The 18,768-nt window shown below is 36.9% G+C and overlaps 2 protein-coding genes across 2 annotated transcripts in view; both read right to left on the bottom strand.

Annotated features, from left to right (window-relative positions):
* tenm3 (teneurin transmembrane protein 3) overlaps positions 1 to 18,768 on the bottom strand; it is a 543,864-nt gene that overhangs the window by 490,110 nt on the left and 34,986 nt on the right. The window lies entirely within an intron of this gene.
* On the bottom strand, positions 12,031 to 14,239 carry LOC114471587 (proteoglycan 4-like). The gene is made up of 4 exons (XM_028460438.1): positions 14,230 to 14,239; positions 12,757 to 13,129; positions 12,306 to 12,610; positions 12,031 to 12,257 (listed from the first exon to the last, which is right to left on the bottom strand). The coding sequence occupies exons 1-4, from the start codon at positions 14,237 to 14,239 to the stop codon at positions 12,031 to 12,033; spliced, it is 915 nt and encodes a 304-aa protein (XP_028316239.1).

Here is an 18,768-nt window from a genome sequence, read left to right as displayed (position 1 = left end):
TGTTATGTTTGTTATGTTTGCTATGTTTGTTATGTTTGTTATGTTTGTTATGTTTGCTATGTTTGTTATGTTTGTTATGTTTGCTATGTTTGCTATGTTTGTTATGTTTGTTATGTTTGTTATGTTTGTTATGTTTGCTATGTTTGTTATGTTTGTTATGTTTGCTGTGTTTGTTATGTTTGTTATGTTTGTTATGTTTGCTATGTTTGTTATGTTTGTTATGTTTGTTATGTTTGTTATGTTTGCTATGTTTGTTATGTTTGCTATGTTTGTTATGTTTGTTGTGTTTGTTGTGTTTGTTGTGTTTGTTGTGTTTGTTATGTTTGCTATGTTTGTTATGTTTGTTATGTTTGTTATGTTTGCTATGTTTGTTATGTTTGCTATGTTTGTTATGTTTGCTATGTTTGTTATGTTTGCTATGTTTGTTATGTTTGCTATGTTTGTTATGTTTGCTATGTTTGTTATGTTTGCTATGTTTGTTATGTTTGCTATGTTTGTTATGTTTGTTGTGTTTGTTGTGTTTGTTGTGTTTGTTATGTTTGCTGTGTTTGTTGTGTTTGTTGTGTTTGTTGTGTTTGTTGTGTTTGTTATGTTTGTTATGTTTGTTGTGTTTGCTGTGTTTGTTGTGTTTGTTGTGTTTGCTGTGTTTGTTGTGTTTGTTGTGTTTGTTGTGTTTGTTGTGTTTGTTGTGTTTGCTGTGTTTGTTGTGTTTGTTGTGTTTGCTGTGTTTGTTGTGTTTGTTATGTTTGCTATGTTTGTTATGTTTGCTATGTTTGTTATGTTTGTTGTGTTTGTTGTGTTTGCTGTGTTTGTTGTGTTTGTTGTGTTTGTTGTGTTTGTTGTGTTTGTTGTGTTTGCTGTGTTTGTTGTGTTTGTTGTGTTTGTTGTGTTTGTTATGTTTGTTATGTTTGCTATGTTTGTTATGTTTGCTATGTTTGTTATGTTTGCTATGTTTGTTATGTTTGTTATGTTTGCTATGTTTGTTATGTTTGCTATGTTTGTTATGTTTGCTATGTTTGTTATGTTTGCTATGTTTGTTATGTTTGTTGTGTTTGTTGTGTTTGTTGTGTTTGTTATGTTTGCTGTTTGTTATGTTTGTTATGTTTGCTGTGTTTGCTATGTTTTCTATGTTTTCTATGTTTGCTATGTTTTCTATGTTTGCTATGTTTGTTATGTTTGCTATGTTTGCTATGTTGTCTGCTGATGTGTGGTGATGGCGTCACAGACTGAATTGAGTAACGTTTATTGGCTTTATCAATAAAAGTGCAAAAAAAAACAAGCCCACATCTATGTATATACAGTCTACTGTGCTTAAATCCAACGCATTTTTTCCAAGTATCCATATTGATTATGTTTTAAAATGATGTTAGATCAATATATGTGGTACTTGCCGAGCACGGATCAACATTTAGATCATAGAAATATCAAATCGATGTTGCAGATGAAATGTTACTCTTAGAGTTTTAGCATTAGTCAGATTTTTTCTGTCATTTAGAATGGAACAGAAAATAAAAGAGTGACTGAAAACAAATGCTTTAAAGGATAATATGAGTGAAGGATCAATAACGAAGCCTTTACTGCTCCATATGAACCAGCATCATCGTCTACGTCAATATTTCAAGCAACAGTTGTTTGTTGGATCAGAAAAAAACTGAAGTGTTGATGGACTCTGCCTGCCTGACGTCAAATATCACTATCCTTTCACTGATACGCTGGGGTGGGGGTGGACTGACAAGTCACCAAATTAGGCCAAAAGCAGTCAAGAATGGCCAAAAAATGATAAAAAAAGAGGAAACAGGTGGTATGTAGTAGCAAAGGGTAGCTTTAAATAGACAAAACATGGCACACAATAGTGAAAAAGGTAAAATGTGGAACAAAAAAAAAGGCAAAAAGTAGGAAAAAGTGGGCAAAAGGTAGCTTAATTGGATAAAAGTGTCAAAAAGAACTTGCAAAAATGAACTAAAAAACAAAGAATATTTATATTTATTGGCAAAAGTCTGAAAAAAGTGTCAGAACTTTTTGAAAAGTATTAACATTAATCTAGCATTAGCAATAAGGTTGAAAAAGTTGTAACTTCCAATAGAAATGAACAGAAAAGAAATAATCACAAATTATAAAAGCGATAGCATAAATCTAGGGAACTTTCTGAATTTTTTTGATAGATTATTTGTCAAAAATCGGACAAACTGTGTGGGAGGAGTTAACGCAGAAAAAACAGATAATAGTGATAATGGCTCCTAATTAAGACATATGGAGCCACATGTTGAGAATCACTGACTTAATAACAGCTTGTACATGGTGTCTGATACTGTAGTGGATGGTCTGATAGAAAATACCAGGATGGAGTCGTGACCTGATGATACGTGTTTCTGCTTCTGACACGTGCACATTAAAGACACAATGTTCCCAGGTCCTAATGTTGTGGCTCAGTCTAATCATTTTTATGTACGGTCTCATTCATATTTCAGCTCTTCCTTCTCACAGTTTGTGTTCAGGCCTAATTGAAAGCAGCAAACAGCCTAATCAATACCATCCCTGATGTGAGAATTGATCGCACTTGTGTGTATGATGGAGGCGGCATATGTGTTGAAGTGTTTGAGTAATAAAAGGTGTGTGTGTGTGTGAGACTTTTAGAGGTGTTTCAATCAGTCTAATTCATTTGCGCCCAGAGACAGTTGTGCGGTTGCGGGACGATTCATTTTCTCCGTGGGCTCCAATCAAAAGTATTCCCGACGTTCCCCTGCTGTAATAATCAGTGCATATGAAATTAGACGACGCGTAAAGTGGTGGACGCGGCGAGGCCGGAGCAGACGTGCTGCTGTGAGAACGACTGGGCCCTCAACAACTGTGGAAACATTTTAATTTACAGCGTGAGAACATCACGGCTTTCTCAAATTAATTCATCTAATAAATCACATAAAACACTGACGTCAATCTGCAATTAAAAAGTTATTTTTAAGGGTTAGGGATAAAGGTGATTTTAGTGTTTAATAGTTCAATAATGCAGTGGCTCTCACTTTATTATTATTATTATTATTATTATTATTATAGTCATCATAAAGATGGAAATCCTGGTTTTAATCACTAATAAAATGGTTCAAATTAGAATGGGCAAAAATGGACAGGAAAAATAGAAATTGCAGCATATTCATTTTGTATTCTTTTTTGACATAAAGTTATGTTTCATTAATTCAGGCAACTTTTTTTCATGAAATTTACATTGACATTTACTTAATTCTCCTGACATGTCAGTCTTCCTCAGCGGCATCTACTAATCACTTTGATGTGTTCTTACGAGTTCTTTTTGGGCGTGGCCCAAAGTTATCACTTTGATGTGTTCTTACGAGTTCTTTTTGGGCGTGGCCCAAAGTTATCACTTTGATGTGTTCTTACGAGTTCTTTTTGGGCGTGGCCCAAAGTTGAATTGATCCACAATCCAGAAGATTGAAGTATATTACAAAATTAATATCCTGAAAACAGTTGTCTAAATAAATGAAACGTGTTAAAGAATGTGGTAAAAAGGGTTCAAAGTGTCAATATTGGAACAATTAGTTTAAACTGGCAAATAATGAACATGAAAAACAGTGAATGTGGTTAAAAATGACAATAATGGGTCAAAATGTGTGACATTAGGTGTAAAAGTGGTGGAAAGGGTTTATAACATGTCTGGAAAGTGGAAAAATGTGCAGGAAAGGCATTAAAATGTGACGGAGGTTTATTATTCTTTGAGTCATAGTATATAGTCTTACAGATGGAAATCTTTGTTTTTTTTTATTTTTTAAAAACCACTAATAAAGTGACCAAAAAATGGTGGAAACGGTGGTGAAATGGGATTTTAAAAAACCTCAGAAATTGGTTAAAAGTTGCCAGAGTGGACAAAAACAGACAGAAAAAGTGGTAAAAAGGGTTCAAAGTGTTAATATTGGCTTAAAAGTGGCAGACATGGGGGGTTGGGGTAATTTAATCTAAAAAGCAGGAACAATTTGTTTAAATTGGCAAATAATGGGCATGACCAACCGGGAATGTGGTTAAATTGGGACAAATTTAATTAAAGCAGAACAAAGTAACTTTTTCACCTTAATAAAGTCCTTCTCATAGTCCCTGTGAGGGTAATACAAGTTTTTATGGGGTGTTGGGGGTCTTTCATCCCCCCCGCTGTCTCTGGCCAGAAAACAATACATCTGCCTCCGACTCGGTGGCAGACGTACTACTTTACAGCAGTCCAACACAAACTAATGCGTGATTATGACACACGGTTGTCTATTAATTCACTTTAATCAAACTTATATCAGGGCGGAGCCAGAAAAACAAAAAGCAGAGAAGATTTTTGTTTGAGGAATGGAGCAACTCCATCAGTGACAGCTCAGCAGCAACACACACATTTCCACACGTATTACTCCCCCATCATCCATTTATCTTCCTCATACTGGTCACATGGTCACATGGGACTATATGTGTGAAAGCACCCTTAGTGTCACTGTTGGATTAGGATGGATTCAGTGATCGGTTGCTACTGTCTTGGGAGAGCAAAGGTAGCTGTGGGGTGGGGCAGGGGGCGGAATGTTTACGACAGTGTCATCACCAAAGGAACCTTTAGGGGGAGCTCTAAGTGCCAGTTACTTAGTTTTGCTTTAAAGGTAAAAAGTGACATCATATGTGACATTAGGTGTAAAAGTAGTGGAAAGGGTTTATTAGTGCTGAACATGTCTGGAAAGTGGAAAACACTGACATTTGATGGAGGAATGGGAGAAATGTAGCAAAAATGCATTAAAAGGAGCAAAAATATGGCAAGAAAAAGTGATGAAAATAGGTTAAAATATGAAAAGTTTGGTGTAGTTGCAAAAAAAAAATTGTAAAAATAAGCAAAAATGTGCTAATTTGTTAAATTCTTATAGTTTCTCGAATGCATCTGGAAACCCCAAATGTGGTCCTACGCCCAAGGTTGAAAACCACAGCTCTAATAAAGTGTATTTATCGCTATTAAACCCAAAACTAAGCTGATATTTAATGCTTTCTTTTATTTCTAAAGGTAAACATGATGTGATGGAGGTACATTAGTCATTAAGCTTTGGCTGAGCTTTGCACTTCACTCCTCACTCTGGCCTCGTCAGTAATCATTTATTAGATACACACTGGCTACGAGACGTGAGTGTGTGCATGTGTGGACAAGTACGAGGTCACGGACAACAAGACAAGTCAGAGTGGCTTTAATGTAAAATGCACCACGATATAATGCACGAGGCTTAGTGCTGCAGTAAGTAAAAGACATAGCAGGGAGGAATATAGAATATATTTATGTCAGTGTGTGTGTGTGTGTGTGTGTGTGTTCCTCAGATATCACTGTAAATCAGGCTCAGATTGACCTGAGACTTTCAACATGGCTGCTGCTTGGTTCAAAGTTGTGCCTCGTCAGATTTGTTTGGATATCGTTATGAAATTTTAGAAATGATGACATCATCACTGTGGATTGAGCCTTTGTCATGTGGCACAGTTGGTTGGGTTAGAGGCAGCCTGTGGGCGTACCAGAGCCATCACTCTGTGGGCAGCGGGGCAGAGGGTGGGCGGTGTCCACCCGGGGGCGCCGCGGCGGCCCGGGGCGCTGTCCGCATGTGTGTGTGTGTGTTTAATTCAGAATTACATTTGAATTAGGAATTACAAGGTCAGTTTCATACCTGTCAAGTATCCCGTTTCAGCCGGGAATTTCCCGTATTTTACTCCTCTTTCCCGCCATCGTCCCGCATTAGTATTTTTCCGTAAATATCCCGTATTTTATTGTAATATTAACTAAAAAATAAATAAATAAATAAAAACATTCCTCTGCCTTAATAAACTGAACACTGTCACAAATGGCCTGGGTGGAAGTTCTCATGAGATTAGATTAGATTAGATTAGATTAGATTAGATTAGATTAGATTAGATTAGATTAGATTAGATTAGATTAGATTAGATTAGATTAGATTAGATTAACGTCTACCACAGAGGAAGGAACCACGTAAGTCACCATGAAAAATCATCCAATCACAAGCTCCACAAATATACACTGTTTATAAAGTGTTAAATAATGTAAAGTCTGTAATAAATGTGTTTAATAAGTCATTAGTGAATACCAGAGAACCATATGAGTGATCATGAGAAATTATAAGAAAATATGTAATAAAATAAAATGTTAATGTTTAACTTAAAGACAAACAATGTGAAATTAACAGTAAATATACAACGTGTTGACTTGTTTATAAACTGTAAGTATATTAAATAAACATTTATGTTTTTATTTAGGGTGTTTTATAATTTAGGAATTAGGGCTGGACGATATATCGAGATTCAAAATATATCAAGTTTTCTATTTTGGCGATATAGAAAACTATAATATTGCATATATTGATAAATATCGTAGCGAGCGCCAGTAAATTTCCCTTATTTTGAAATCCAAAACTTGACAGGTATGACTAGTTTAAAGAGGATTTAACTTTTATTCTGAATTAAAGAGGAATTAAAGTTCTGCATATAAACCATTCCATGAAAAACCTCACTTTTCAATAGTGACACATACTGTACTTCTGCACTAGTTATTATTACATTCTTTAAAAAAGTTTAAATGTTCACGCGGAGATGGAAACTCAGAAATCTCCGTTAATGGGAGTATAGCAGCCCGACCACCTGCCTGTTCTGATTGGCCGAGTCGTTTGAAGGACACCCTCATCAGCCAATAGGGTGTGGCCTATGTGACAGAGCCTTTATGGACATTTGTCTTGGAAAATTGCTAAATTATTGGAATGCAATACAGTACAATTTGTTTCATTTTTTTTAAAAACTGGTGAAACAAGTGAATGGAAACAAACTGTAATTAAACTACAAATATAAAAAAACAAGTGGTATGTTTATCAAACTGTTAAATTATATTTTTCAAACATAGTTTAGCTTTTTCTTCTACAACACATTCTGTTAAGTTCTTAAATGTATTTATTTATTCATTTTAAATAACCACATACATCTACAGTATAAAAGTGTATGTTTTATGAAAATAAATAATCAACATTGATGAGTCAGGGAGTTTAACCAGGTCTGATGGTGCGTTCACTGACACATACAGTAGATTCCGTGCTATACATACTGTATGTTTTTTTGATAACACTTTAGTTTAGGGAACACCTATTAAACATTAATTAGTTTCTTATTAGCATGGAATTTATTAACATTACTAAGTACTTATTAATGCCTTATTCTACATGGCCTTATTATCAAAATCAGAATCAGAATTCCTTTATTAATCCCAGGAGGAAATTGCTTTTGCTACAGCCACAGAAAAAAAATCACAAATAAAAGAATAAAAATGTTTAACAAAGACGAAAGAAAGAATAAATGTTAAATAAGTGTATAATTAAGTAAAAAAATAGGGATCAGATCCACACACATACATTATTATACAACCAAAAAACCATTCATTAATAGTTTTCCCTCAATAACCTCAGAATTATTACTGATTAGTATTGAGTAAGGAAGTTGTATATGAAGTACAATCTCAACATAGGTTTAACGTTAACTAAACCTAAACGAACCCTGTTTGGACTGTGAGACTGTATTTAATGATGAATAATTATGAGCCAATATGTTACTAATGCTAATAAGCAACTTATTAATGGCTAAAAGGTGTTCCCTAAACTAAAGTTTCCTTTTACATTAAAAAACATGATTTAAAAAATCAATATGATAATAACGCAGTGAAATATTGCGATATATTGTTTTCTCACACCTTGAAAATTTCCAGCTTTAATTAATGAATGTGTCGTTACTTTTCACCACGTGTGTCAAACCAAAGGCCTGCGGGACAAAAACCGGCCTTTAAGAGACGTAAACACGGCACTGAGAAGAAAGTAACAACAAACTAATTCACTCGTAGATATCTCAGTCCCTCTATATTCATAAATCCAATAAAACGCCGTCATTTTTCCCACGCTTGTATCACACATTTTCCTCAAATTACTTAAACCACACTGAAAAATATGAGTATAACAAGAATAGCAGGGGTTAAACTATGGAAGTGTCTACAAGATGAACTAAAACAATATAAACCAATTTAAAAAGCTTTTTAAATCATAAATCATTAGTGTAAATAAGAAGACGAACAATTTGACCTGGAACAGCAATAATATATAATATGTATATAATGGTATAAAATATATTAATACCTAATAAACATAATAAAAGGTACATTATGCGATTGAAAATATTATTAATTTAAATATTGCCACTCTATATTTCATATTTAAAATATATTTTATAAATGATAAGATATTAAACAGTATATTAATATCATGTATGTCATAAACATCACTCAGTCCTTCTGAAAATACACAAATACAATGAAACTCCAGAATATTTACAGTGTTTTCCCACGCTTATATCACATGATGACGGACAGTTTTAATCTCACTATGTTGAAGAATTAAATATTTTTAAAACTCCTGCAATTTTCCAGAAACTACTTCACAGAATTTATCCAATTTAAAGATAAATTATTATTTCAAGGAAATTAATTAAATTACTAATTTTTCCACCTAAAATCTGCAACAAAATTCAGCTCAAAATTCTTCGTATTCGTCCCTGAAATAAACTGAGTTTCACATTCCTGCTTCAAACTTACTTTGAATTATTTTGTTATTATTGTTTTATTTCAAGGGAATTATTTTGACATTAATGATTTAATATTAAAAGAAAGATACATCTTGGAAAAAACACATTTTCTCGCAGATATCATACATTTACATTTCGATTGTACCTTTTCAGTATTCAGATATTACTTTTAAATCTGCATTTTTCAAAGTTATATATAATTCTCTTCTTTTAATACCAAAACCACAACAAAAACACACAAACATGCTCCAAAAACGACATAAATACAAAATGAATACAAAACCACCCAAATCATAATATACTGTATATATACTGTATATTAATATATGTGTGTTAGTGAGTAATGTGAGGCTGTCACCGAGTGAAGTAGAAGATGATGAACTTTGTAACAAAATGAAAAGCATTCCTAACAGCCTATTGTTGTGTTTTAGATTAATAATATAAATTGAAGTTGTATTTTAATGTATGTTTTTTCAATACATTAAAATCCAGGCTGTGTTTTATTTCACAAGTTAAAGGAACAACTTCCTGTTTACATTGTGTTACAGCATGTAAAAATCATTATTAAGACTCTCAGTATTTATTTTAGCACATATTGTTTTGGATTGGAAAGTAAACAACAGTAAAGTTGTTCAATTTGTAATTTTTAAATTTATTTACATTTTTTTTTTCCTTAGTTTTTTTATTCTCTTAGTTTCTAACAAAGAGGTTTAAAAGGTTTTCAAAGCTTTCGTTTGCTTTAAAAAAAACAATAATTCATACCATTCATAATATTTTAAAATAAATATATGAATAATAAAATAAATAAAACATGTCACCTGTAAAGTTCGCAAAATAAAAAAATAAAAATAAAATCTTTTTAAAAAAGCATTATGTTGAAACTTCTTTGTTGGTTTGCTGAACTTTACAACATCTAAATATATTTGGAGTGTGTGTGTGTGTGTGTGTGTGTGTGTGTGTGTGTGTGTGTGTGTGTGTGTGTGTGTGTGTGTTTGAATGGCGCCTGTCTGGAAATAGGTCCATTATGGGTTTGAAGTACTTGAAGTCTTTCATACACTCTTGGCTCACTTTCATTCTTCCTTACTTTACAGCTCCCTCCACACTAACCCCCCCCCCCCCCCCCATCGCCCCCTCTGATTGGCTAACTCTCAGTCATGTGCTTCAGTCTCCAAACTTCTCTCTCACCAATTAGTGCTCAGTGGGTTTCAGCTGAAGACAATAAGTCTGCTCTAAACCTAGAGGAGGGTCTCTTGGGGGGGGGGGGGGGGGGGGGGGGTTGTTCATCTCTTTTATGAATTCAGTAAAACGAAGGTCTTTGGGGTGCGATTGAATATTTTAGCCTCATTACCTGGAGAGAGGTGCTTCTCTGATTAGATCTTAATATGAACTCACTGTGATCTCCTCTTTTTTTACACTGAATATGAGCTTAGCAACAGGTAGCATGTAGCATGTAGCATGTAGCATGTAGCATTCAAGAAAGTCAAACAATAACACAATATCGTCACAACCTCAAAGAGTAAACATGTTGTCCAATAAACAATAAAATTAAGCTCTTGGGGTTAAGATACATATGCTTTAGTAAATTGTAACAGTTTTTTTTAAAACTCTGTAATGAAAGTAGTAAACGTTATATACTTAATTATAACTCTTCTATGTTGTCATAACTTTGCTTTGAAAGTCAACTTTAGGCTGAAATTAGTTGGAAATCAGCTGTAGAATAATACCTGATAATTAAAAAGAAACGCTAAAAAAAGAGCAGGAAAAATATCTATTCATGATGTATATTGAGATGTTTTGTGACGATATTATAAGTGATATATCTCCTCAAATGATTACAAATAAAATAAAGATAAAAACTACACCTGATATAACTTTTTCACCTCTGATTCAATACCAAAAACGAAGTAATTTACTCTTGGCATATATAGATATCAATCCAATATCAGCACAAATCACACTTTTACAACTTATTTTGTATATTTTTTAATATCGTTATTGTTTTTTGTAATTAATTAATCGCAATTAACGTGTTGAAGAGACAGACCTAGAGTTTAGACCACATTTGTAAAAACAGGTGAGGATCACGATTAAAGCATGTGTCACTGTTACATTACATTTATCTTTTTCCCCCCCCATTATGTGCACATTCTTCACCCCGACAGAGGAGGAATGAACACACACACACACACACACACACACACACACACACACACACACACACACACACACACACACACACACACAAAGCAGAGATGACTGAAGTGCTTTTACGTTCCCTCTCTGTCTCTATTTAGCCTCTGGAGAGGAAGAGGATGAGCTGGGAAAAGACAAGTGTCTTTCACAATTGGCTCTCACTCTGTGTGTGTGTGTGTGTGTGTGTGTGTGTGTGTGTGTGTTGTTGTGTTCCACCAACAGCAGAACCATTGAGACCTTTTAGTCCCCTTCTTTTTGTCACCACTCTCCTCCTTCTTCTTCTCCTTTGAAGCTCCTTAGTCGTCCTTCCCTTCCCCGACCGACCAATACACTTGAACACATCCAACAGGCTCCACTGTGGACTGTGTGTGTGTGTGTGTGTGTGTGTGTGTGTGTGTGTGTGTGTGTGTGTGTGTGTGTGTGTGTGTGTGAGGTCAGAGAGTGTAAGTGTCGTCAAATGCATGTTGGCCTCATGGGACCTCGAGCCTTCCTCCTCATCCTCCTCGTTTCAGCTTTTAAGACAAGAAAAACCACAGTAACCACGACAACTCCAGGCACAATTACTTCCTTCTCTGCTCTGTGTGTGTGTGTGTGTGTGTGTGTGTGTGTGTGTGTGTGTGTGTGTGTGTGTGTGTGTGTGTGTGTGTGTGTGTGTGTGTGTGTGAAAAAGAGAAAGAAAGAAAAAGTATTTCAGTGATTACTGTTCTTTGGTCAAATGGACGAAGTTTCTCGTTTCTATGTTTAAAATGTTTTGTGTCCAATGTTAATCTCTGCTTCTGCAGGGATTAATTATTCGTATTTTAACACTTTTTTATGATTTTTAAACAGACTATGTACGCACACACTTCACTCACAGCTGGTCTGGTTTACTCACTCTATGCACCACACCCCTATCCAACCCTTGGGGGGCTGGATGACAGTGCCGAGGGTGGGAGGGGCTGCCGCCTGTGCTACCATGTAGTGGCATGGGGCAGCACTCCCACTTGCCCTACCAATCCCCCCAATTTTAATCACACATCAACACACCACCCCCTAGAGGGTGCCACCACCACCTCCTCCATCCAGGGTTTAAGGCACCACATACACTTAAATACACAAAGGTTGGGTGGGGAGCACCGCCCCCCCCAATCCCCTTCCTATTAATTGCACCTCATACATTCACTAAACACAGAAATTCACACAGGGGAATGTTGTTGGGCACTCTCTTCACGGGGTCTCTCCGGGCGGTGTTGGGATTGCGGGCGTGGGGGTGCCTCTTCCCTTGGGGTGTGGCTTGGTGCTTGTCTTGTTTCTTGGTTGCCTTGGGGTGGATCCCATGATGTGCGGGGCCAGGGCGGCCGCGCCAGTGTGGGGGGTGGGTGTGCTGGGGGCATGCTGGCGTCTGTGCTTGGGTTGGGGCATGGCTGCGTGGCACTTTGGGATGATGCTGTTTGCTGAGGGGTGGGCTAGTTGTTCCAGTGGTTGAGGTTGCTGTCAATCACCTGGTGGGTCTGTCCTGCTATCTGCGGGCCAATGGGTAGGTCCGGGCGCCTTTGGCTGGGGGCTGCTGTACCGCACCGGGTTGCTGTTGGTTTGCCTTTGTCTCGTGGTAGCGGCCATCGGTCGGTCGCGAGCCGGCGGGGGGCGTCTCCCTGTGGCTTGTGCTGTCCAGTCGGTGATAGGGCTTGGGTGGCCGCCCTTGCGGCATTTGGGGCTGGGCAAACCTGCCGGATGGTGGCTGGTTTGTGGGCTGGGGTGGGGGAGCTTTCCTAGGGGGGCTTTGCCCGTCGCATACTGGTATGATGGTCTGGCGGGGGTCCTTGGGGGTCCTGACTTTGACAATAACTAAGGCTCATTGCTCTGGTGGCATCCCCCTGGCACTCTGGTGGCTGGGGGTGCTGCTGTCATCCTTGGGAGGGCTGCTGCTGGTGCTGCTTCTGTTCTGGCCCCTACTGGCCTGGGGTCTGATCTCTGCTGCCCCTTGGCCTGCTGGCAGGCACCAGCTGGCTGCCCGTCTGTGGGGCAGGCTCTTTTGCTGGAGTCTCAGGCAGGGGGCTCTCTGGGCCCTCCCCTTGGGGGGATTTGGTGCTGGGGTGTGGGTGGGGGTTGAGGGGCATCAGGGTTGGGGGTTGGTGTCGGTGGCGCGGTGCGTTGGATCCTCGGTTCCTCGGGGCTTTCTCGAGTGCGTGTGTGGGGGGCAGTGGCTGCCTCTCAGACTGTGGTCTCTGGGGCGTCTGGTGGGGTGCTCGGTAGTGGGTTGGCCTGGGGCTTCTTGGTCCCCACTCTTTCTGCTGGCCTGGTGGCCTCTTCGGGCCTAGGGCAGCACCTGAATTCGCAGTAGCGGTTCTTGCACATACACTGGTCTGCGATGCACTGGCCTTGGGCTGTGGATAAAACTGGTAGTGGGCTTAACTTTAGACACGTTGATCCTAAATACCTGTTCTAGGTATTACCACTCATTCCTTCCCTCTGTCCACATCCACCACCATTAAACCTAAGCTTCACACTGGTCACCAGACTGGTTTGATTACACAACACAACACAATAAGAACAACATACACAACAATAACATCACATCTCACTTTAAAGCAGTCACCTCTTCCCCACCCTTTCCATTTCCTACCCTGACTCCCTGTTCCCTCCCCCTTGCACATAACAATCTTTGTTCTGGAGCTCAGAGAAGCTGCTCGGTTTGTTGCTCGATGTTGCTCACTTTTTAAATCTGTTTTCTATAATCTCCTCACATCACAGGAGGAACAGAACACAGAGACGAGTGGAGAACGAGACGTTTGACTTTAATTTAAACTGAAAATGAAGAAACAGCACAACATGTTTGTTCTTTAAAGCCTGAGAATAGGAAGCAATGACTGAATACTAAATGTATAAATAAATCCTACAAATATTGTAGAATTACAAATATTTATTCTACAGAATGACACGTGTGACATTTCATATATATCACAAAATTATCTGTAGAAATAAATAAATAAAAACATTTCAGTGTAATATCCAGGCCAAAGGTCCAGTTATTTTTCTATTTATTATTTAATTTTTTGTTAAGGTCCAGTTATTTTTATTTTGTTTATTCAGTGAATGTAATTATTCCCACAAGATTAAACTTCTTCACAAACTATGATCAAAGATTTAATGCAATGGCATATTAAAAATTTTCCAATTAACAATTTTTCATCAAAATATGATTCAAATACTCCTGAAAGACAACAGGAAATACTTTGAAAATGTGAAATAACTTTGTAAGAAGAAAACGATTCTCAACTAATTAATTATTAAAAAATAGATAATTACTGAACGAACAGTGTGTGGGTCAATTATCAGGGAGATTTTTCACGTTGACTTTCTGATTAAAAAACTTGTAAATTCAACTCGACTAAAGACAGACAGAGAGAAACAGACGGAAACTCTAACCTGACGTCATGTGACCAAGACAGATCGTTCTGATCAGAGGATTGTGGCCTTTACAAAGATCTGTGTCAGTTTACAGTTAAAACATGTGTATTTTTTATTTTTTTTATTTTATTTATTCAGTTTATTTCCGACATGGTTACATTCACTTTTTTTTTTTTCACATTTTTTTTTTTTTTTGTACATGCCGAAAAAGGAGACGAGAGAAGCAGTTTGCTTATCCGGGTCCCGTCCCCTGTTTTACCATCGCAAATTTACATGGGTTTACATGTCTCTCTGGTCAAACATTCTTGAGTTGTTCTAAACCGTCCTTTTTTGTGTATTCTCATCTGTAGTCAGTGTTGTCTTTATTTATTTTTTTTCTTTTATTCCTCCTCCTCTCTATCGTTGTTCGTGTTGGCCTTGTTCCCTGCCAGATGTTGTTAGCATTCCTCCAGTTCAAGAACAGTTTCTCTTTCGAAGGTGTTTGGAAGGTTTTTCCCTTTTCATCCATAATGTCACCACTCGGGAATGTCTTTTTTGGACATACAAGTTTGCAGCTTGTTTTGTCTCTACATCAAGGCTAATTCAGCTGTTGTTAGTTCTATTGGCAGTGTTGTATTCTCCACTGTCAGATCCAACTTGTATAAACACATTATTATATCCTAGTTCACAAGCAAGGTAGTATTTTAATGTAATATATCTTAGTTCATAAGCGTGTTTCTAACTGCTGTTGTTAGTTCTAATGGCAGTGTTGTATTTTCCACTGCTAGATTTAACTTGTATAAACACATTATTATATCTTAGTTCATAAGCAAGGTAGTAATTTCATTGTACAAGAAAACGTGTTTCTAACTGCACATATGACAATAAACACTTTGAATTTAAATTTAATGTAATCCTTAATCACCCCACCACCTAGCAATTGAAATGAATAAATGACAGACCTTTTTTACTCTTGGTTTCCACATTTAATTCAGTCTCCGTAAAATAATCACAGTCTGAGTTTTGTTTCCAGTGTTTATATAGATCTGGGTCCATATCCATGATTACCATCAGTAGTGTTGTTGTTTAGGTGGATCCTTCGTATTTTCCCAAGTCTTCCATTGTTTTGATGAGGATTGGTTTTCCGTTCTCTTCTCCCGGTAGTGTGATGTAAATTCTGCAGTTCCTTGTCCACGTCTTTAAAATCTTTCCTCCTTTTTTTATTTGGTGTGCCTTCCATGCGATGCTTGCATTTTTTTGTCAGGTTTTCATTAATAAAAACCTTCGTTTCCTTCAGCTTTCTTCCTTGCTTCAGTAGTTCTCCTTTGAATTTCATATTCGTGAAGGTTATTTTTACAGCTCTGTTATCATTTTTCTTTGGCAGGAGATGGCAGGAGTTGATGTTGTCAGGGTTCAGGACAATGTCCTTCGACTCCAGGTAGTCAATGACCTGTTGTTCAATCGATTTTGTTTCTTCGTCACTCGCGTAACTCCTGGGTTTTATCTTTAGGCCTGTGATGATGACATCTTTCTCTCTTTCCTTTTGTTCCAGCTGTTCAACCCTAGCGTTCAACAATTTTATCTCTTCAGCATTTCTTTCATTCTTTTCTTTCAGTACCTTTGCTTTGCTTTGTAGTTTTTCCAGTGAGTTTTCCAGCGTCTTTTCCAACGACTTTATCTCGGCAGATAGGTTTCGTAGACCCTCGCATATCATCTCCTTGACCTCTTCCAAACCCGAATTGGGTTCTGAAGGGCCTCCCTGCGGTTTTTTCACCATTTTCCTTCAGTCTTGGGCCCAATTTTTCAGGCTGTTCAGCTGTAGCCAGCTGTAGCCAAGGTCGTGTTATCGGAGCAAATGAAAACACGTCTGCTCTCTCCAAAGACCAGAGAATGAATTTGTTTCTCTATGTGTCACATACAGAGTAATGGACCCCATTCATATATTGGTATGTGTCAATGATTGGGAACCACCAACTGTCGCAATATTTGACTCACAAATTAATGAGAAAACAGCTTTAATGGACTTTGCCCTAATGGAATTGTGCGAGGCATAATCCTAATTTACGTTGAATTATCACACGACTATGTTCCCATAAATTTAGAAATGACCAGAAATGGTAATACTACCCTGAACTGGTTCAAAAAATACTTCATTATTGGGAGAACAATATGTGTCACTGTTCCTCCACATTTTGCATGGGGGGCCTCAGGGATCAATCTTGGGCCCTTTATTATTTCTAATATAAATAAATGATCTACCCACATCTTGCAAACATTTACTTCCTATATTATTTACCGATGACTCTACTCTTGAAATAACTCACAATAACTTTAATCACTTGATTGAATATGAGAATTACAAACTATTGTCAATCTCTAAATGGTTTCAACTTATTAAATTAACACTTAACATAAATAAATGTAACTTCATGATCTTTTGCAATATAAACAAATATTATCCTAAACAACAAGCAAAATTATACATTAATGGGTTTGAAATATTGCAAGTCAATATCACTACATTTGTGGGAATATTAGTTGATGAAAAACTGAACTGCTCTAATCACATAGATCGGTTTGCTAAAGAACCACAACAATGACTGAATATTATAAAGTTTGCCCTTTAATTCATTTCTCTGCTCATTTAACTTTATACTACAGCCTTTTATTTTCTTATCTAAATTATTGTAATATGTAATATCACCCTCATATTCCATCCATCTCAATAAATGATGCATTATTTAGAAAAGATTTTTAAGATTCATTTCACATTCAAACAAATTTGCTCCGTCAGCTCCACTTTTCACCATTTATGCAATTTTACCAATTCACAAGTGAAACGTCTATCAGACATGTTTATTCATACACAAGTTTATTTATAGTAAACAAGATGTTTCTGTCACTTTTCAAAGCCTTTACATCAAATATACAATCATACCATAAGACACAGTAATGACACTAACTATTCTCTATATTTACCCATACATCACATCACCAATTTAACCAATAGAGGCCCTCTGCTCTGGAATAGTTTACATCCCCCGATAAGATCCATATCCTCCTAATCAATCTTTAAAAGGCAGTTAAAAAAACATCTCATCCATTTATAAATCATTACAACAATTTACTCCTTGTGTTTATTCATTTATGAACAAAACCTAAAATAATTCTAATGTATTTTCTTCTTCAACTTCTTTAACTCACAAAATGTCTAGCGTCCCTTCTTCCAGATGTTTTATTATTGGATTGTCTGATATCTGTTACTAATGCTAACTGCAGACAGAAATAATGCTAAACATACACAAAGGAAAGATACACAAATATCCAAATGTTCAAACTAACTCTGAACTATTGAAGATAAATCCTGTCACTTGCTAACATGCTTTTTTTCCAGCATGAAATCTTTTCTTCTTGATCTTTCGTCTTCAGCTCTTTTTATCTTTATCTCCTTCTGTCCTGTTTTCACTCCTTCCTGGTTCCCTTTCTTTAATAAACGTCCTGATCGTAGCTCACATCACTCCCAGCCTTGTGAACTTATAAGCTCTTGCTTATATTGTACGAATGCGATATATTTCACACACGAACTCCACTAGTTCCGTCTCCCATTGAGCTGCAGCTGCTCAAACTCAAGCAGTGATGCAACATTGTGCCACGAAGACGAAATCAAGGAGAGCGACCTTATTAAAAGATGGATCAAACGCTTTCTCTTCTGCACATGCTCCTTCACTGCTGGGACAGACCTGACATGCTAGCTCACAGTGCTAACTACAGCACTACATCGCCAAATGCTAACTTTAGCACGCAGGCGCTAACGGCAAAATAGCACCCGCTGTCCTACGTAGCATGCTTTTATTTTGTTGATATAATATAAATAGATAACCTAATTCTGAATCAAAGCTTAAATAAATCAAGAAAATCATGTGTAAGTCGTGTGTTTCATCAAGTTTGGCCAGATTGTTCATAAATAATGTATTTCTTCAATATTCAATTTTGATGGTTTCGGAAAAATAAGTTTTAATTATTTACATTCTCACATACAGTTTATGTGTCCTATACAAAATGTAGCATCAATTACTCACAAAAGTCAGAATATATGTGAGTAAAACTGGACAAAAACTGTCCACATGTGTCAAACTCAAGGCGCGTGGGCCAAATATGGCCCTTTAAGGCATCCAATGGGGCCCACAGGACAAAGTTAAATGAACAGAGAAAACATGAATCCTTGTGTGAATGACCAACTCATTCAGATGTAGATATTTCAGTCTCTCCAAACACACAAATTCAATTAAACTGCATTTACAGGGACTTGTTTTTTGTTTTGTTTTTTTGCTGAGCCTTTATCACACAAACTGATTCACAAATGATCAAAAGAACACTCCAACTTTCTTACAAATAACCCCACAAAAATTGCCCTAACCTCAAAACTTGGTTTTTTATCCTCTCTACCAAACCATCCTCCCTTACCCTATGTCGACAAGAAATACATTCTTGGTTCTCTTCCAAATTCTTCAAACTCAAAATCCAATGGTTTTCCAATTTTTATCAACTTCCTTCCCCTCCTTCCTTGAATTCAGAAAT

The sequence above is a fragment of the Gouania willdenowi genome, chromosome 1, assembly GCF_900634775.1.
Source record: "Gouania willdenowi chromosome 1, fGouWil2.1, whole genome shotgun sequence".
In the NCBI taxonomy this organism is placed as follows: Eukaryota; Metazoa; Chordata; class Actinopteri; order Blenniiformes; family Gobiesocidae; genus Gouania; species Gouania willdenowi.
This window is presented reverse-complemented; position numbering and strand designations above follow the sequence as displayed.